The following is a 21,714-nucleotide window of genomic DNA, read 5'->3' as shown; positions in this document are numbered from 1 at the left end:
AGATTGTGCTTACAAACTACTGAATTTCTTCTTATTTTCGTCGTAATTTGTGGTCGTTGGTAAGGCACACGTTTTGCAAAAGACCATCAAGAGCGCACAAAAATAAGCAGCTTTGTGATTTGAATGACGAGGCGGCGCTCCCGGCCAGCTCGCGCCCGGTGATAACAACTGTTTACAGACGTAATTGAATGTGAAATTAATTGAGCTCAGATCAAAGCTGCCGCCTCGAGCTCCCAAACCGCTCGTACGATGTTTTAATTTATTTCAAAAGACGCGGCCCGCAGCTTCAAAACGACTCTCGCCTCCAAACGCTTTAGCGCGCCCTGCGAGTGTTTTTCTCTAAATTTTCCTTAATATAAACGTCATCTCTCTCCGGATAACCTTAGTAGTCATATTTCACCGGAAAATAACAATAGGGATAATAAAGTAGGGTCGTAATCCACCGGCACAAAGGCACGAGGACGTTACTAAGCTTGCGAGCCTTCAAGTCGGTTATGTGTGCCACATTTTTGCTAATATCAATATTATGTTATTTATAAATCTTGAAGTCTTTGTTGCTAACCGTATCTGGAAAATTTCCTAATAAAAATTTAATAAGATCAAAGCGGTAGATGTTATCTGAAACTACTGATTTGATACAGATTTTTTTTCTTTAATAAAAAACTGCCCTGTAGGCAAAAAAGCCACCAACTAAGTACTACAGGACAGTATAGAGACTCTATGTTCGTTGAAACAAACGCGCTAGGGCCCCTAGTAGAGGACAGCGGAGGCTAATGTCGTTAGCATGTGACAGCTGACAGCAGCGTCAGTCGCGGGCGGGCGGCGACTGTCGGCCGACACGCGACCTACCTATAAAAACATTATCTCGAGCGCTTCCCAATGACGCATATAAACGATTTAGATTCGAGCTTTTCGACTACTACAAGTACTCGACAAATATTCGCTAATTGTAATTTTTTATGTTCTTTTAATAACGTAAATGCCGATAACGTAAATGGAGGAAAATGCCGAAAGGCATTAAAAGTCCGCCTTATGTACAATGTTTTATGTGCATTTAAGTTCAAATAAATCAATAACGTATAATATCAATATTAACGATACTGACATTTTAGCACCTTTCATATCAATTAAATAAAAATAAAAAATTCTACTGCGGAACTCAAGTTTCTACATGCCTAGGATTAAAAATGCCCATAACCAGTCCCTTATCCCTTATAATGCATGAATTTAAGTATAAAACAATGAACAGGTGCCTAAACAAAAATAAAAATGCCTTAATCGTAAAACAATGTTCCATAGCATAGGAAAGCCGGCTTATGGCGCAGCTACCCTGAGTAGGAGCCGTGTCCGTTCGGTTTGCTCCCCCGCCCGCGTGACACTCAATTTGTCCGCAAATCAAATCAAATTTAGTGGACACCCTCCTGGGCGCCTTGCGTCTTGCGGTGGGCGCCCATTTGTGGTCGTTGCTTCGGAGACCCAGTTATACCCAGCCCAACATGGAACAATTTAACGACATGGGAATCGACAGGTTTTCTAATGAGCTTTAAGAAAATTTACATTAACTGACTATTTGCAAGGGTGCATTTTTATCAGATCTAACTACACGAGATTGTCAGATCTAAGTATGCTATTATAAATATTTTATATCGTCTATAGACAACGAGAAACGGATTCTTGGAAGCTGTTTTTTTTTTTGCAAAATAATACATTTGAACAATCGAATGGTTTTATAAATTATATTGTATGTATTGATGTTAGTATTATGTCTAGATCAACACTTCTCTTCAATTGGATAACGGACAAGAAGCTAATCTGTTTAGGCAACCGGTGTTCCATTTAATTAGCTGGCCTGTGCCATTTGTGCCGTAATTAAACGTTGATTTGAGAGTCGTCGTTATTAGGCCGACGAGCGCTCACGAGCCCTCCATGTGATCGTCCACTCCTGCATTTGAATTTAGACCTTGGGTAAGGGACGAGGTAGTCGCTCCCGTCAGCCCCCGACACATCGACAGTCACTTGTGCGACGCGTGTCATTAGATTTATCAAGTTCCGCCTGGTCACGACTCATCTCTGCTTACGTCACAACGAGCTTGTACCACATTAATGTCAACTGAATTAGAGACCCACGTCAATACGTCATAAACGCGGCAATTGATGTCGTAATTAATTTGATGGAGCGTGCCGCGTATAGATGACCCACGCTGAACTGTCCCACCAAACTCAATGACAGGGGGGCGCTACCATCGATCAACTATATGGTTTCCAACATGGCAAAAATCTGGACCAGCGATCCGGTATTGACGGTGGCGCCCCACTGTCAATGTCATCGACAGGACAGTCCAGTATTTTGGAACTATACCCTAGTTATAATTGGGGATTAATAGCGCTTATTTTTTGTAGATAATCTACATTGTCCACGTTAATCAATTACATATTGTGTCAACATGTTTTATTTTAATCTATACTTCTATACTAATATTATAAATGCTAAATTAACTCTGTCTGTCGGTCTTTCTTGCTTTCACGCCTAAGCCACTAAACCGATTTCGATGAAATTTGGCATAGAGATACCTAGTTTGAGTCCCGGGAAAGGACATAGGATAATTTTTATTCCGGTTTTTGAAACAGGGATGCGAGCGAGAAAGTTTTTCTGTGACAGACAAAATTCCACGCGGGCCAAGCCGCGGGCGGAAAGCTAGTAATAAATATAAATAAAATAAAAATGAATATTATTTAATTTCAGACAAAAACATTCATATGACTGGCTGGTGACCGAATTATACAAATGATGAAGAAAAGAAACGTGTAGGCACGTGTAGGGTAGATATTAATAGGTATGGTTTTCTTTTAATTTAAGCAAGTACCTCCCTATCTATATTTCCCAGCCTGTGTACATATTTAGAAGTTAATTTGATAGCAGCGCCAATTTGCCTAGAATGCCCTAGTACGAGTATGCTGGCGAGAGCGGCGCGACACTCGCCGCCTGACCGCGCCGCCAGATGGCACAAGCTGTCAGCCGTGAATACATCAGTGTTGGCAAAAAGTTAATCTGATTAATGATTAAAAATTAATGATTAAAATCATAATCAAATTTTTTTGATTATGATTAGTTAATCATTAATCAAAAATTTTGATTAAGATTAATTAATCATAATCATTAATCGTTAATTTGATTATTTGATTAACTATCTACTATTTTCATAAGAAAAGGGTTGGGAGTGTATGAAAAGGTACCCGCGACATATAAAATATCTAGCAAAGGGGGATCTGGAGTTTTCCCAAAAAACTGCGTCAATTTTCACTACTCAAAACACTTATCGCACTAGTTTTGTTTCTCACAATTCCTTATATTCTTCCGGTATCCTCCAGCAAAATTGTGTCAGGATAGAAGTTAAGCGGGCTGGCTGACGATAGGGGAGAAGTCCCCCCCCTCCTCCCAAGGTAGGCGCAAGCGTGGGCAATTTAACGGAAAGGTGGGGTTGCTAAACTAGGACGTTTTGTGTGTTGGGGAGGTGCAGGAGAGTTCGTAACAGAAGTTTCGGGGGGAGGCCCACGCGTGGGCAATTCAATAGAAGGGTGGGGTTGCTAAGCTAGGAAGTTTTGCGTGTTGGGGAGGTGCAGGAGACTTCGTACCAGAAGTTTCGGGGAGAAGCCCACGCGTGGGCAATTCAATAGAAAGGTGGGGTTGCTAAACTAGGAGGTTTTGCGTGTTGGGGAGGTGCAGGAGAGTTCGTACCAGAAGTTTCGGGGGGAGGGCCACGCGTGGGCAATTCAATAGAAGGGTGGGGTTGCTAAGCTAGGAAGTTTTGCGTGTTGGGGAGGTGCAGGAGACTTCGTACCAGAAGTTTCGGGGAGAAGCCCATGCGTGGGCAGATATTAGCACGTCACTACCTTGTTTAATATACCACGCAATCTTGTATACCTACCCATTCTTATGAAACACCATACAAGAATGCATGGTAAATTCAGTGAACTGCTCCTGAATCGAATGTACCTACTACTACTATTTCTATTTATTTATATTAACCGGCAGACAGTGGTGACTGAGTTTGTTGCGGCGCTTCTTCTCAGCACTTGCCAAATGTTGGTCTCGAAGCGCTGGTAGGGTAAAAAGATTATGAGACATGTAGAGGCTCCTTAAGAGCATATTTTATGACGATTTGTAAGAACTATTTATTAGTCTAAACAAATAAAGAAATTTTGACTTTGACTTTGACTTTGATTAATGATTAACAAATTAATCATGATTATGATTACTTTTTTAATCATGATTATTTTAATCAGGATTAATTTAATCATGATTAAAATTAATCAAATTAATTAATTGATTAAAAAATTAATTGATTAGTGCCAACACTACATAGTAGCATAATATACCTATATTATGTATATTATGTGATAGTACTGTGATGCCGTTTGTCTATAGAGCAGACCGTATGCGTTTACGAAATAGAAATACCTAATCAACTATTACAGTTAATAGACCCGTTAGAAAAATTCATTATCATCAATAATTTCAAAAATGGTGGGGTTACATCTTCTTCTATACTTATAATAAATCTGTAGAGAGGTCAATTCTGTACATGAAATATATTTTCAAAATAACTATCAGGGGGTGATAAGTGATCGATACTGATACCAAAAATGCAATCAGTAAAATTTTTGTCTGTCTGTCTGTCTGTCTGTCTGTCTGTCTGTCTGTCTGTCTGTATGTTCCTTATAGAAACAAAAACTACTCGACGGATTTTAACGAAACTTGGTACAATTATTCTCCGTACTCCTGGGCAGGTTATAGTATACTTAGGAATTCCCACGGGAACGGGAATTAGCGGGAAAATCCTTTTGTATGAAAAATCTAAACCGCTTAAGTTAGACGCTTAAAATTTGGGATGTAGGTACCTTAGTAAACTTAAAGCTTAGTTACAATAAGGAATTCCCGAAATTTTCCACGGGATCGAGAATTAGCGTGAAAATCTTTTTGTATGAAAAATCTAAACCGCTTAAGTTAGACGCTTGAAATTTGGCATGCAGGTACCTTAGTAAACTTAATGCTTAGTTACAACAGGATATTGCAAAATTCCCACGGGAACGGGAGTTAGCGGGAAAAAACATTTGTATGAAAAAATCTAAACCGCGTAAGATAGATGAAGGGGGTAAAACACGCGTACGAAGTCGCGGGCGGCCGCTAGTAGATAATATTTTGTTAAAAGATTTCCAATTTGAAGATACTGGCGTTCATAAATAATTAAATTTAAATAATATGTATTAGAGTTACACAGTTAGAGGTAAGATAGCCAGTTCCTCCGTGGTTGAGGATTCCGGGTGAAGCTCGCTTCCACCTTCGGCCTGATCGTCACTTACCATCAGGTGAGATACAGGCCAAGAGCTTCCTCGTTGTGGATAAAAAAAAATTCTAATCATCTTGATCGATAAATAATGCAATAGCAATCAGTGTATTTCCGCAATGGTTCTGCTGACGTACCTACGTCGTTATGTATGTGTTATAATAAGACGGTCTCGGTGATGTATAGTGACCGTGGGTATTTTTGTGACGTCACGTGCCTCTCACACCTTCGTCAGTAGCGCACACGTTTGTTTCTGTTCATTTATCTGGTTTACTTATTCAGAAACGCCCAATCGTGAGTACGGGGAAGTCCGCATGACCTTGTTGTAACATAAACATTGTGACCTTTTGACTTATTGCGCTACAACGTTTTGTGCTGTTTATCAATATTTTTATATTTTATTATTAAACTCGCAGCGGAACGTTCAAAGTGCAAGTCCAGACAGATTAAATTTCAAGGCTACCTACTGTGTACACTGTACATAACGTAACAATTTAAGTATTTAATGCGATATCTAAACTTAAATTTATTTATTTCGGACAACCAACAAGACACACAAGTAAAGGGGTTATTTTAATAATTATTATGCTTACATGGATGAGTTACTATTTATTATTTCACAGATTACTGGTAAACTGATAACCTATTTGTTTGATGATCGTAATAATATGAAATGACTGCCCCCGCGTTAAATTCAGATCGTCACAGTCCATTGCTTATGTGTTATTCTGGTGAATACTGTAAGATTTAACAAAATTCGTTAGTTTTTGCATGAAAGCGTAGGAAGAGAATTAGTAATGATAGGTAATTGTACATATACATACATGTCATTGCACGACTAATTACTGGTGTAAACATTACTTATTGAGTACCTACCTACCCAACACATACCTAACTACTTATTCGTATTCCCCTATGGGTTTTTATTATTTAGTTAAATTAAACATAACACACTAATGAGTGGTGTCTAAATAATGCCAAAGAAGAATCCCTTACGTCAAGTAGCCTACATAAGTAAGACTTGGTTACATTTGTATCAGTCAGTAAGAAGGATGGTTAGTAATTTGCAGTAGCGGTGTCTGAGGCGTTGATGCGGGCACCGTCGCGTGCGCGCCGGCCGTTTGTCGCGCGGTCACTGGGTCACGCCGCCCTCGCGCCGCCCGGTAGGCTAGGGCGGGATACATGCACTTTACTAATCACAAATCACAATTCGCATCTTGTTATTACATCAATACATAGGTACAGCATAGTATTACAAAGGTATATAAAAGAAATGTTTACCAGGCATCATCATCAATGTCTTCAAACTTTTCTATGTACATAATAATATAACCAAATCAAATCAAATATATTTATTCATAAAACATAGGTACAAAGGGTGATAATTATAATTACAGTGAGCTCTATGCTTAACCTATTCAGGTACCTACATGAATTATTTTGTGACTTCCGTCAGAATACATAATCAACATTAAAATTATTATTAATTGTCAATTGAAATTAAATTATAGTAGTAAAAAAAAAAAATTAAACTCTGATTTTTAATTCGACGGAATTTTGTCATTTCAGAAGTGTGGCCAACATTGAAACATTCCAAAGTTATAATTATAACCAAATTCACTTGATATAATGTTTCTTTATTTGATTTCCAGGTCCGCCTGGGCCTCCTGGGAAGAGAGGAAAAAAGGGCAAGAAAGGCGACCCTGGAGAGCCTGGTCCATCGGTAAGATTCTGTCAATGCTCTTGTACACAAAAACCCCGATGTTTATGCATTCTATTTTTTTTTCATACATAACAAGGTTTAACCGCAATCGCATATGCCTGAGGGCACAAAGGAATCAGGACGAGATATTATAGCATAATAGTATTAGTTATCTAGGTATATTATTATGATTTACCTATCTTTAGTGGAAGTAGGTATATTATCACTTTTTATTAGGCCCGATTCGACCAAACTTTTATCCGAGAATAACTCCTGGTATCTGGCACATTTCAATTCAATTCAATTCAAAACGTTTATTTGCCAAAAACACAGTAATACAGGGTGACAATATTAAAATAGGATCATGTGTTTAGTCTGCTCGCAGTCTGCTCATTGACAGTTTGAGTATGGGAAATAATTATGTCAAAATGACAAGTTTATTCTGAGAATAATATTTACCTACTCTTGTTTGGTCGAATCCACCCTTAATCACAAAGGAAGCAGGCAAGCAAGGAAATTTTAAAGTTTTGTCATTGTCATAGCTTCATATTTTTATTTCGCCTTCGCTTGTTAATGCGTAAATACTCGCTTTATTATGTTCATTTCGTTCACAGGGATTAACAGGAGCGCCTGGAAAAAATGGATTCCCGGTACTTACTTATTATTTTATTATTATTTTTACACTTTATTACGATTTATTTTTTTTCCTTTTATTTGATTTGTAAATATTTTCATTTTAAAGAGCAAGTTTTCTTTAGTTTTCATCATTTTTGCAGTTTTCTTTTGCACTTCCGCAAGACACCTCACTGAACTTCCTGTACTTTATTCCTTTTAAAGAAGACAAAAAAGTATGCAACCTGCTTACTTCACGGTTAATACAATTCTGATGGTGTAGGTTACTGGGCAATTTTATGTAACTGAAACTCTTCCAATGTCATGGGGAAATTCGATTAGAATTGTAGCTTACTTGTAGAGCTACAGCTCTAGTGCCATCTAATAGCGCTAGAGTGGCGCCAGAGTCGCGTTGTGTAACGGTGTGACGTTTCAGGGCAGCAAAGGCGAGAAAGGCGAGCGCGGCTTCATGGTAAGAGGCGTCCGTAGAGCCCTCGCCTCGCCTGCCACTAACCTCCGGGACTCTAGCTATGATTCCATTCTGAAAAAGATATCATACAGTTATTTTTACCCGATTGCGCCAGAAGGAGGGTTATTTATTGTTCCGTTGTATATCTAGTACCTATTTTGGATATTATAACATAAATATTTTCCTCAAAAGCTTATCAACATAAACAAAGCTCCAGGTTTTATGTGCTGATGTTGTTAATTGTTTTATTAACATATGCTTAAAAATTAGTATCTACTTTGAGAATTAAATGTTATTATTTATTGTTTAGGATTGAGCAAGAGTCCTGGGATCAAATTAACAGCAAATCCTGCGTTTGGCGTAGTTAGTTTGGGTGGATTGAATCTTATGACCTTTGTGTGATTTGTGTACATCCACTTAATAGTGATCACACTTATTAATTTTGACCTTACTTTAACTCTGTGTTCTGACTAAAAGCATGTTCACACAAAGTCTGTTGTCTTAACTCGTTATCTGTCCTCTTTTTCTTGCACGATAACTTACTAATATTACTACCGCCTATGTCATGTTACAGTGCTGTGTAAATACTTTTCAATAAAACTAAATATAATTTGTTTTAACAATAAAATTCATGAGTAGTGAATAAAATTATGGAAAATATATTAAATCAAAGTTATTACGATCAACAATTGACTAAATTAATATTTAAATTTCCAGGGACCAATAGGGTTGGATGGACCAAAAGGTGACCCGGTAGGTATTCTGATTTATTTTTACAAAGAATAAACAGTGAATGCGAATATAAAGTAATTGACCGACTGCGCGTGCGTTGCAGGGCCGGCCCGGGGACAAGGGCCAGAAGGGCGAGCACGGCAGCCCGGGCTTCGACGTCTTCTCCGCCGTCAAGGTACACTCATCTGCTATAATTTAACGTCGTACAGAAACTGTTTAATTGTAATTCATTAATATGCAATACTAGTCCTACGTTTCCCCTCTAAGATCTAAATTAATCCATCATTTGAAACGAAAAATGAATAATTTCTGATTCAGTTAAATAAATGCTAATTGCAGGGTGTGAAAAGATCGGTGGACAACTTTAAAATTAGTCCGTACACGACCGCGGAGATCATAGCAGTGAAGGTACTCGCACGACACTGGAGGCTCTCAAACTTACGACTCTAGAACTCCTATAGAATTATTGAAAATTTTATTTCATTTAAGTATTTCAACCATATGAAAGTCTGTGAGACTGTCTAAATATTATAGGAAACTAAAATCAGTAACTAGTAGAAGCCATGAAAATTTCAGATTGCATTTATTAATTCTATCAGTATAAGTACTTCTACTAGTTCATACTTTGTCATTGATTCTATTTGTACTTCGAGTAGTACTTAGTTCGTAACCATTATGTCGTTATTACTGTAAATTCAAATGTTCAATTTCATTATGTCTGGGATACGAGTATTGTATTTCTATGGAAGTTCTATTTTCTTGCGAGTTGACTCCTCCTTTTCGTAGTTAGACATCGATGTTAAGCACGCGCTTGTGTTCGTTGCGAGAGGTATCGGTTATACAAGTTGTTGGTTAAGTTTGCTTGTAGGAAAATATTTATTTATGTTGCGCTTTTTAGTGAACGGTACCAAAGGGATATCATTAAATATTTTTAATTTCAATGAGGTATTATTTAAAATTGTGTAAATATTTGAAGTCTCTTGCACGTTATTGAAATGGTATTAAAGGAATTAGAAGTTTAAGAGCACACTAGATACTTATTTACAAAAGCATTAATAAAAAAAGCAATTTAATGCCATTTGAATAAAGCAAGAGTCTTTGCGAGACGCTACCCGTGACGCCTTGGCTTGTAATCATCTGACTTGTTTGAGGTCGATTTCATATGGACAATAGTCAATTGAAATTGTAATGCGGCGTGCAATGCGAAGCTACTTAGGGACATTTGTAAACCAAGTAGTGAACTGAGCTTAATCCCAGTTTAGCGTCAGTGGGTCTCGGCCAAGTCGGAGCGGGTGCATGGGCATGCACTGTGTTGTCGTGGTATTGACGTAGTTGCGTATGTAGGGCCTGCAGGCGGCCGGCCACAACATCTCGGCGCACACCATCATCCAGCTCAAGGTAAGCCGTGTGGGCTCGCGGACGCTGTGCATGCTCGCTTCTATTTATTATTCATATTAAACCGCAGGACGCTTAATGTTTTTCACGTGTCTCTACTATTTTTTTCTATACCTATGCGTAATTTTGATACTCCACTTATCTTACCTATCATTTGTTAACCTTGAAAGTACCTACATACATATTATTTACTCACTTTTCTAATCCATATTATATTATACCTAGTTACTACATATTAATTTTTCTTTTTTAAACTATTTACCAAGACAATACTAGTATGTTAAACTAACACCTAACATTTACTTAACAGAAAATATTCTAAGACCGTGCTTAACGTTATTAGGGAGAACCTGGTGAACCGGGTCCACCCGGACCGGCTGGACCCCAGGGCCCGGAGGGGTTGCCAGGGCATGATGGTCGCGCGGGCCCTGCTGGGCCATCCGGCCCCCCTGGCGTACCTGGCCCGCCGGGGCCAGTGGGGCCCATTGGATTAAGTGGACCAATTGGACCTTCAGGACATAAGGTAACGGGCTTGGTTGTTTGATTCCAATCTCATCTAGAGTAAAATATGTATATCCAAAATATTTTACCCATTTTAAATACAAATTAGAAACTTTTCAAGACAGTTACAACGTTAAAATTATCACTTCACGGGATTTATTGCAACAATATCTATTTTAACGGTAAATAATATTTACCCTCCCGACGTTTCGGCTCGGTTGCACGAGTCATGGTCAACGAGTTACAACGGTTACAACGTCGGTCGAGTTACAACGTTATAATTGATTTATGGAATTGAAATGGTGTTTCCAGGGTGACAAAGGCGACAAGGGTGAGCGGGGCTTCACGACGACACTGAAGGGCGACGCGTTCCCGACCGGCATCATCGAGGGCCCGCCCGGCCCGCCCGGCCCGCCCGGTAACCACCACACTCGCTGCTCGCATGCTCCTAGATGTCGCCCTGGCCTCGCTACCAGCAGGCACTGCTTCACATGCAGAAGTTTTTAGGCTAACACCTTGAAGGCCAGGGCATTTTTAGAAGTTGGATTAGTTAACATCACAAGGCTACTGCAGGCACAACTAATTAATTCCCTATTAAAAGATGGAAAACGTAGTTAGAAAGTAATGTTGCCTTTAACGAAATGCTTTCACTTGTTGTTACATTAGTATTTTCTTCTTTACCTACCTAAAGTAAAGGAGAAGTAGATCATAGGACTGAACGAATAGACCAAATATTGAAATAGATCTGATGCTGAGGTAGTTTAGGTATTAACAAGTGGACTCGTGGATATGGTTGAAGGAACGGAAGGCGCACGCGGCGAGCGGGGGGAGGCGGGGGCCGCGGGCCCGCCCGGGCCGCCCGGCGACAAGGGCGCCCGCGGCAAGCGCGGCAAGAGGGTACCATCGCACGCGCATCCCGCAGGCTGCACGAGTGGCGCTGTCCACGCTCTACAAAGCTGATTCACGTTACCAAAATCTCGCGACTCAGACGATATTCCAGCATCGAATCGCAGATTCGTGAACCCGATTAAAATTAACGTGAATCTGTTTTATCTACCTGATTCTTCTCTATTATACTTCTGGAATCGTGATGTTAGTCCTTGAGAGTCTTCAGGATTTCATGTCCTTGTATCTTCGGCACCCCAACCGACCTCATAACTGCTTCCTGCCGCATGTGACTGCACGCGCACGCCCTGCACGGTCTAACGCCAGCGACTGTTCGCTTGTAGATTTAGTGACGGTACAAATGACTGCTTCGGTTCGTATCGACTCAGCTCGCTGAGCGGCCGTGTGAGTCTGATTTAGTAGAACTTCGGCTTGTGTAGTGGACTCCTCGCGCTTCACCAATTAGAGCACCAAGTAAGTTAAAGAACACGCTTTGATTTAAAAAAAATACGATTAGTGCACCTTATTAATTTCAACAGCTGATATGGTATTTTTTTACCACATAAATATACAATAATAATTTAGTTCTATTAAGTATTTTTTACATTAAACCAGCGTAAATATTACCCAAGTAATAATTTAAGTACTGACCTTTCATATTATTAAAGTGTCATAAATAATGTCAAGTAGGAGATACCTCTTCATGTAAACCATTTACATTATTCGCACTCCTTTTATACAAAGTAATATCAGTATTATAATAAAATAAATAATATCATAATATTTTAGGCAAAACTGGTGAAATGGGACCACGTGGGCCTCCCGGCATCGATGGCTCTCCTGGAACAGCGGGCGTGCAAGGTCCACCAGGAAAACCGGTGCGTTAAGACTACTTAAGTAAACTAACTATACTTTACCGAAAAACATTGTTAGACTTTAGTCCGAGACTAAATTATGATAAATCTATGTTTCTAATTTTTCCAAACAAAATAAAATAAATAAATAAATAGCAGGTTCTTGTAATTATTACTATGTATTTTATACATAACAGGGTGAGATGGGTCCAAAAGGATCGAAGGGCGAGTACGGAGACATGGGATCTCCGGGTATGCTGGGCGCGCCGGGTCTACCCGGCCCTCCCGGTTACCCGGGTCTGAAAGGCGAGAAGGGCGATAAGGGTGACTCGGTGAGTCAATGATAGCCAATCTTTTGCTTTTGGGTTCATTTATACACTTCATAATGTTAAATTACTATATTAATGAAATGGTTTTTTAGAAATGTCTAATACATACTGTAATATTCACGAACGATTCATCTTTAGTTACATAAAAACTATACATATATTATTCATAGATATACATACATACTTACGTATTTTTATTTCATTTTTTTTTATAAATAAAAACTGCATGTACTTTACAACTGCTCGGGCTAATGGTTCACGTTCCCATTCCACTATCTATTGTGTTTATCACAAGTTCACATGCAGACAGTAGAGCACACGTAACTTGCCGCGGGTTTGTTTCTGTTTCCGGTGGCGGTGCGCGGCGTGCCGACCAGAAGTACAGAAAGCTGAGGAGGAGACAGGTACCTACCGACTCTATTCCGTCCACATCTACTTAAAAAAGTATCTTCTATATAATTGAAACTTTATGACGCCTCTTGGCGTACACTTTTCATACTTAAAGACCTTTTTTACGTCACGAACTGTTAATCTTTATGCCCACTGTTGAATTTGCAGGGAGACGGCACTGGATACGAGCTGTACGGGCATGAAATGGTAGGTTGAAATTATTTAATAACTTTTCGTAGTGTTTAGGGTTCCGTACCGTGGTGGTGGGATCACTTTTTTGTTGTCCATCTGTCTCTTAAGAAGATCCTTTTTCTCATGAACGCGTATCAAGCTGAATTTCATATCAAATACTCAGGACTAAACTTATATACCTACAAGTTTATATGGAATCCTCGATGCGCGAGTCCAATTCGGACTTGGGCGGTTTTTTTTTACAATTAAATAACCACCAAATAGTGGCATTAAATATTTACATTGCCGCTTTATTCGTAGTTAACTTCATTATTTCAACCATAGGACGTCCACTGCCGAACATAGGCCTCCCTCAATGCTTTCCATGTTGATCGATTGGTAGTGGCCTGCGTCCAGCGCTTCCCTTATTACTTTACTTATTTTATTGCTAATACTTTCTATGAAAGATATTTCAGGTGCTGAATGGATGCAGCTCAATCACAAATGGCACCCATTTGCCTTATGAATTTATTATTTCTGAATGTACCTTCACATGGAAAGAAAGATCTTAGTAACATAGTATTTTATCCACAGATGATGGGTCCGCCGGGGGCGCCGGGCCCCGCGGGCGCGCCGGGCGTGGCGGGCCCGCCGGGCATCAAGGGCGACAAGGGCGAGCCGGGCGCCCGGGGCAAGGCGGTGAGGCGCTATCTAATATTTTTAGCATATACAATTAAAAACCATCTAAAAATGCAACAATAGAGATGTTTCTCAACAAAATATTAAATCAGCACCACAACCACAATATTTGAATAACGTAAAATAAGAATGATAAAATAGTTAATAAATTAATGTCACATAATGTTATCTCCTGATGCACTTTCACTTGAAAAGGTTATACAATAAAGGAAAGCTCTCTCCATGTTTCAGGGAGAAAGAGGAGAAAAAGGCGATGCAGGGCCCATGGGATTACCAGTACGTCAACTTAATAATACCTATTTGAAATAAAAGTTTCTTTTTGGTTTGTGAAAAGAAAAAGGGAAAGAGGAAATCGTGTAACAAATGCTCGACTAATATGTAACTTATTTCTGAAACGTTAGAACGAAACAAGGATATGTATGAAAATATAAATAAATACACTTTACAGGGTCCAGTAGGATTACCGGGAGAAGACGGGCGGCCGGGAGACATCGGACCTAGAGTAAGTATGTTCAGTAATCGAACTCACTCAATGCAATAAGTTACTTTTATTATTGTGAAGCCACATTTAGTAATTGATAACATTTTACTAATTTACTAACACGGTTGAGAGTAAAATTTACACAACTTTTAATATTGTGGCATGGTCACGTCATCGACACAGCGCAGCCGCAAGAAAGCAGTCTGTCAATGATTAAAAAAATTGGCCAAGTGCGTGTCGTACCACGCGCAGTGTAAGGTTCCGTAGTTGTTCGTCGTTACCACAATACATTTCAGAAGCAAGCAATTACTTCATCTAAAGTCACTTTTCATATTTTCTTCTAAGGATTTTTTACTGGTTAAGAGATTTTATAATACATGAGTCAAACGACTATTAATAAAGTAACTGAAATGCATCTTAACCGTTATAGTTTTCTTTGAAATTTCATGAAAAGCAGTATACGAATTTTTCGAGATTTTTCAACAGTTTAGTTTTTAGAGGGGGAGGGGGACGCTCTACTCGAACAAAAATTGGCACTTTAAATTTTAATAATTTGCAAACAGATCCCTAAATGGAAAAATTGTCTTAGAAACCCCTAAGCCATTTTAAAAGACCTATCTAACGATACCCCACATTACATTACATAAAGTGAGGTTTTACATGTAGGGGAGCTACCCTAAAGAAAAAATGTTTTCAAAATTTTATTTTACCGTTTTGTCGGCGTGATTAATATACATATCACTACAAAATTACAGCTCCCTAGTGCCAATAGTTTCCAAGCAAAACCTCGGACAGACAGACAGACAGACATTCCTTGTCAGGACTACGGAACCCTAAAAATCTGAACGTGAGATGCTTCTGGCGGCTGCGCGTGGCGAGCGCGACGCACGCGTGTGACACTAACCGGTGTGGGTGCAGGAGAACCGCTGGCCGCCCGACTTCGCCTTCACGTAGCGCCGCGCGCCGCCCCGCCTAGGCGCCTAGGCCGCCCGGCTCCGGCGACCCAGCACTCGACTGTTCTGTAAATTGTAGCATTTGTAATCGCCGCCGCGACACGTTACCGACCCTAGACATAAGTGTTGAACGATTGTAAAATATTATTTTTCGCTACCATTTACGGTAAGGTAAGTATTTAACGATGAAAGGACTCGTTCCTCCGGTCTGTGCGTAAGGAAGCAGTCCAGGAATTATTGTTATGTTGAGTTTCGAATGACTAGTCTATGACGCACGATAAGGGTGATTGTTTTGATTGTGTTATTACTATAATTAATTGTTAAATTTACCTATCAAAACCTCAATTGGCTACGTTGAAACAAAAGTAATCTCTTATTATCAAATATGCAATCGAAATGCATGTCTCTCAATAAACATTATGTACCTACTTGATCTCTCTAAATTTTCCTACTAAACTGCCTATACGGGTAGTGCCGTGTTCAAATTATATCTGCGGCACAGTTGTAAATTATACTAATAAAATAAGGTACGTCGTACGTAATAAGTAAATCTGTATTATATTAACCTAATAATAAGTAATCAAAGTATCAACGATCAGAGCAACTATTTTTAAAAACATATTATTTGTATATTTGGCAAAGGAATCTTAAACAAATAGACCGGTGCCAATTACTGTAAGTAAAACCTAAACCTCAGTAAGTTTGTATGTATTATCGAGTAAGTTTATTATCAAAGACACTATGTAAGTATGTGATATGCGTAGTATCGTTAGCTTGTAAAGTTCTGTCGTTTACCTTACAATGTTAATTCGAGTCTCATCATATCTCTACATTGTACTCGTTCTATCTATTATTAAGGTATGTTTGCCTAAATTCTTTGATATTGTATCTGTATGGCCGTTTATAAAATAGTTATTACTATTTAATTACATTATTATAATTATCTATTTTATCGTATCTGTAAACTAAGTATTTAGGATCTTTACGAGATACTTACTAAAAGCTCGTGCAGATAGTGTAATAATGATAACGGTGAAAAATGCTAAGAATTTTCGCCTAAACTTGAATTACATGTCTGCACTAGCTTTACTTTATTATCTTAAAAGCGAAATGAACCGCGATGCACCGATCAACTCTTAGATACACCTACCGCAATTGACTTTCCTGTTATATGCCCCACTCGTTATTTGGCAAAATGTTAGTAAAGAATTGATAAATCAGGTACTTGCCCAAAAATGTATCGACACTATGAGTATTACAGCACTTTCCCTTGTTACGTTGGTAGTGTAGTTCGCAAGCTGTCGGTCGGTGCGCGCGCGTCTTCGCGAGCACCCGGGTGTTCCGTCCCGAGGGCGCGGGCCGCGGGCGCCGCCCTCCCCTCTCCTTACACTTATCGAACTCTTTGTGTCATTGTATGTATCGTATTATACTATAACAATATTTATATACTTACCCCCTACTTATTACTCGACCTAATGCTTACGGTAAGCACACCGATGGCGATGCTAGCTATCAGTAAAAGCATGGACTCTATATTAAAAATTATGGTAATAAAAGTTTACGCGTATGTTTGAATGGTCTCTACATTAATTAATATCGCCATCGGAAATTACCTACTCCATTTTAAGCGACTACTTTAAACACGAATGTACAAAACACAATTTATTCTTAGCGTAAGTCTTATTAAGGCACTAACTGTGCTTTTAATGGTGGAAAAGCTCTGTCGGTAAAGAATTGTTATGTATAATTTACATTCCCTTCATGAGTAATTTCAAGATATCAAACATAACTTGTCCACATCGATCCTGTTTTAGTTTTCGTTGTTCCTAACGTTGCTCTACCACTATCTCACCAAGCAACAGCTTCATTTAAGATCGTGATTCAGTGTGCCGCTGAATGTTCCGACGGCCTACCACTAGTTGTAAGGATCTATTATCTTCTGATACTCATCTTCACCTATATCCCTTCCCCTCTCTGTGTCCTACTCTACGTATAAGTGTATTGTTAAGGTTTAGTTTTTTTATGAGAATCGAAAGTTGTCATTTGTACCATACGTCACGAGAGCATAAAATATTGTTGTTTACAAATTATTTTGAAGGAAAATAAACATTTGCATGCTGTGCATTTTGATGTTTCTTTTCCTAACTTCCTTTTACGTATCTCGCACGCTGCGAAGGACTCTACTGTCTGACACGGAGACCTCCGGCTCGCTGCATGCCCGCGGAGCCAGGCCTGGAAGACACTGTTGCCCACTCTACCTACGTCTTACCTGATAGCACCTTGTTTTGTGCAAGAGTATCGATTGCATGCAATTTCCAATACGCCCAAGGCTACCAAATTATTAAATTAAATTTTAACTTATTACAATACAAGACTTGACTCTATATTGGATTTCAACAAACTGAAAAGTCTGTACGTATTTTGTATGGCTCCCCCGAAAGATTGTTTAAATTTGAGCAGTCCCCTGGTAGCGCTGGGGCGCCTGCGCGAGCGAGCTGACGTGTGCGTTGTTGCAGGGCCCGCCCGGACTCGACGGCATGAAGGTGAGTGCGCCCGCGCCGCGCCCATCGCGCGTACTCTAACATTCATTATTATACCTACGACCATTTCAAAATTCACCTTTTCTTCACCATCAGTGCTTTTCACTTCCACACTTAAAGTAAATAACATTAGGCTCATCGCTTAGCAGAGTCCTGTTTCAAGTGTCAAGCGAAGTCAATGATAAATGTATACATAATCCCTTTTCAGCGATTCTTTGGTTTTTTTTTATGATTCGCCCTCTCATCCTTATTGGTATTTGAAACGGACGAAAACCATAAAAATTAACCTTAATACATAGTCACTATAAATCATTACCGTTACTAACCCTCTTGTTTGATGAGCACGTCGACGTAGTGACCATTGATAACAGCAAGTTGTTGGTACCGCAGGGCGCGCAAGGTGAGCCAGGCTCCAAGGGCGAGCGCGGCGACCCCGGACTGCCCGTATGTCTCGCCGATAGCTTGCGGCCGCCGCGGCGCCGCTTGACCGCCCCTGACGCCCCAGCAGTACTTCAAGCGGCTCCTGGAACAAAGAAAGCTGCCGGAGCTTGAACGGTTCCATTCACGCGACGATTTATACACCGTACGCATCGTGACATACAGAAACTGATACACTGTATGTGTCAATCAATGGTGTCAAACACACCGAACTACGAATGCACAAGAATTTTATTATGATGTTATAAATACTTCCCATTCATGAAGGACTTGTTATGCAGAAAAACACGTTTATTGAAACAAACTGGACAATACCATAAATACCTAAGATATAATCCCAAAAATCATGTATACCAATACCAATTTGAGTGGCTGGAAGAGCAGCTAGCTGATGGTAGAGTCGGCTACACGAGGGCCTGGTCAGCGGCGGGGTCAGGCGGCGCCGCGCGCGCCCCCATCCGCTATGTAGCACTAATGTACTAAACACCCCACTAATGCGCTTCCCACGGCTTTCAGGGGACTGACGGGATTCCCGGACAAGAGGTTAGTTAATGTCTTCGAAACTCGTCGGTCTAATCTGAAATTCGTTAGTGGCGTACTGACATGTTATTTTCGCTCGGTAGGGTCCAAAGGGTGACAAGGGCTATAAAGGAGAACCTGTAAGTTGTGGCAAAATTCAACTCGTGACTGTATAATATAGCTTGAATCTGCATCCGCTCAATCCGCTGTAACTTTCTGCCATTAATTTCGTTCTGCATGTATTTACTAACAATTACATTAATTATTAAATTTATTTACCTACAACATAAAATAACCAAACCTATGAATTATTTAAAAAATATCAGATATTGGCAAATAATAAAATCACTAAAATTATAATTTTAAATTAAAACAATACAACAAATAAAATCTTTTTCATGAACTTTTTAGACAGAGTTGTGTTTGAATGTATACATTTTGGTGTGGCCAGGGTCCCGTGGGCAAGCGCGGGCGCAAGGGCGACAAGGGCGACAAGGGCGAGCAGGGCGTGCCGGGGCTGGACGCGCCCTGCCCGCTGGGGCCCGACGGCCTGCCGCTGCCCGGCTGCGGCTGGCGGCCCACCAAGGTGAGCGTCCTTTGGCTCACAACTGAGCTTTTTTTTTGTACCTTTTGTATTAAAAAGTTGTGGTGTTTTGATTAACATGTATGGGTAACCGATTCTGCATGCGATGGTTTAATTAACATGTAATAATATTAACAAAGTAATTGATAAAATGAATCGATGTAGATCGCACTAAATATTTATAAGAAGTATGTGGAGTGGGGTCGTGTTGTGATGCGGGCGTTGGGGCGGCAGGAGTCGGTGCCGGCGGTGCCGCGCGAGGACGCGGGCGCGGCGTCGGACGAGGACGAGGCCGAGCCCGACGACGCCGACGCCGACGCCGACTACGACGCGCGCGACGACGAGCTCGACCCGCCGCGCGACTACGACGACTACACCGACAACGCGCACCTCTCGCACCACCACGACTGAGCTGCTTCTCTCTCCCTTGCCCGCCGTCGCCTGCCAGGGCTGCGAGGAGAGCGCAATGTCAAATACGATCAGACTGAGCGTCCATTTAGTTTATTCCGCGGACATTGTGCCTCCTTCTGCCCGTCCTCTAATACTACTTTCTTACTCTCTCCCTTTTGGTTTATGTTTCTAATAGGTTAAGACTAACTGTTGCGCTAATTGTATCCTTTAATTTTCCTATTTTCTACACTATTGTGGTGGTGGTCATAAGAAGTTGAACTGGCAGTAAGTTTTAATAACTAAACACCTAAAATAAATATGAGTCCTAGTAATATTGATAGTACCTGTGTATGTATTTAAATTAAAACGATATGACTGAAACCAACAACTTAGGTAGTTAAATTTTTCCCAAATACCTAATATGGGAAGGCAATCACAAGAGACCTGAGTGAAAAAATATATAACTTCTTAATTGTCAAGGCACTTCAACGTCTGGCATAATCGTTTTCAGGAGGCCCTGATGCAGTGGGTGCGCCGGCGGCTCGACGTCGACAACGACCTGCCCGTGTGACGCGCCGCGCGGCCCGGCCCGCCTAGCGTCGTCTCGCTGCCCGGCCCGGCCCGCCTAGCGTGGTCTCGCTGCCCGGCCCGGCCCGCCTAGCGCTCGTCTCGCTGCCCGGCCCGGCCCGCCTAGCGTGGTCTCGCTGTCCGGCCCGGCCCGCCTAGCGTGGTCTCGCTGCCCGGCCCGGCCCGCCTAGTATGGTCTCGCTGCCCGGCCCGGCCCGCCTAGCGTGGTCTCGCTGCCCGGCCCGGCCCGCCTAGCGTCGTCTCGCTGCCCGGCCCGGCCCGCCTAGCGCTCGTCTCGCTGCTCGGTCCGGCCCGCCTAGCGTCGTCTCGCTGCCCGGGCCGGCCGCGCCGCGACTCGTGGACGCGGTACGGTGCGCGGCGCGTGGGCTTCGTGCGTCTCTACACTTGCTGTGCCATACCGTCCCTGCACGGATCAGGCCGGGTCGCACCCGACTAACACGCGACACTCATGGATTGTACAAATATCGTAGGTCTGTACCATTAGTTATTCAGTGATGCTGAGTACTAAGGCCGTGAGCGAATTGAGGTGGCAAATTAGCTGTTTATATCCCTGCATAAGTTATCTATTAAATTAGGTTGAAATAAATCTTAACTATTTTTGTATTGTAAACGTCTATAAAATGCGGAATTGTTGATAAATGTATGTATTACTTACTAGGTTTACCTACTTGCTTAAAGGTATTTACCTATGCTGTTAAATTACTTTTTTTATTAAACTGGCATTTAGTGTTATTGTGATGTGAAATAGATTTTGAAATAACTTTTCATATTCCCATACCATCTCCTAACAGAGCGTAAAAAATGGTTTTCCGATGACAAATAACACAGTAACTACACATTAGCACTTTATTTATACAGCTTATTATATAAAGTGCCACAGCTGAAGTAAAAAACCTAACAAATGTTTATAATAATTATTAATTTATTGTAATTAATAACGTTTGTAAATAAGTACCTACGCCTCTCTAATTAAAACCACAAAGAATGAGTAATATTGATAACGTTGTGTAGAACATTGTTTACGTTTTATTAGTGATAAGCACAATAAGTATTATTGTGAATGCAGAATCTGATATTTCAGTTATTTTAATACCAATAATTCTCTTTTTAGTATAATTTTGATGTACATTATTTACAA

The 21,714-nt window shown here is 40.5% G+C and overlaps 1 protein-coding gene across 1 annotated transcript; it reads left to right on the top strand.

Annotated features, from left to right (window-relative positions):
* Window positions 1–6,997: 6,997 nt before the first annotated feature.
* Window positions 6,998–20,192, top strand: LOC114359952 (collagen alpha chain CG42342; the record flags this gene model as incomplete). The annotated part of the gene is made up of 21 exons (XM_028314496.1): window positions 6,998–7,068; window positions 7,662–7,697; window positions 8,846–8,881; window positions 8,964–9,035; window positions 9,200–9,268; window positions 10,205–10,258; window positions 10,599–10,778; window positions 11,069–11,174; window positions 12,431–12,519; window positions 12,693–12,827; window positions 13,202–13,228; window positions 13,374–13,421; window positions 13,980–14,084; window positions 14,316–14,360; window positions 14,533–14,586; window positions 18,035–18,061; window positions 18,449–18,502; window positions 19,013–19,039; window positions 19,120–19,155; window positions 19,467–19,601; window positions 19,833–20,192. Coding segments are annotated over 21 exons (1,583 nt in total), but the record flags the coding sequence as incomplete, so codon positions are not given.
* Window positions 20,193–21,714: the final 1,522 nt, after the last annotated feature.

The sequence above is a fragment of the Ostrinia furnacalis genome, unplaced genomic scaffold (genome assembly GCF_004193835.3).
Source record: "Ostrinia furnacalis isolate ACB-3 unplaced genomic scaffold, ASM419383v2 OfSCF4729, whole genome shotgun sequence".
Classification (NCBI taxonomy): Eukaryota; Metazoa; Arthropoda; class Insecta; order Lepidoptera; family Crambidae; genus Ostrinia; species Ostrinia furnacalis.
This window is presented reverse-complemented; position numbering and strand designations above follow the sequence as displayed.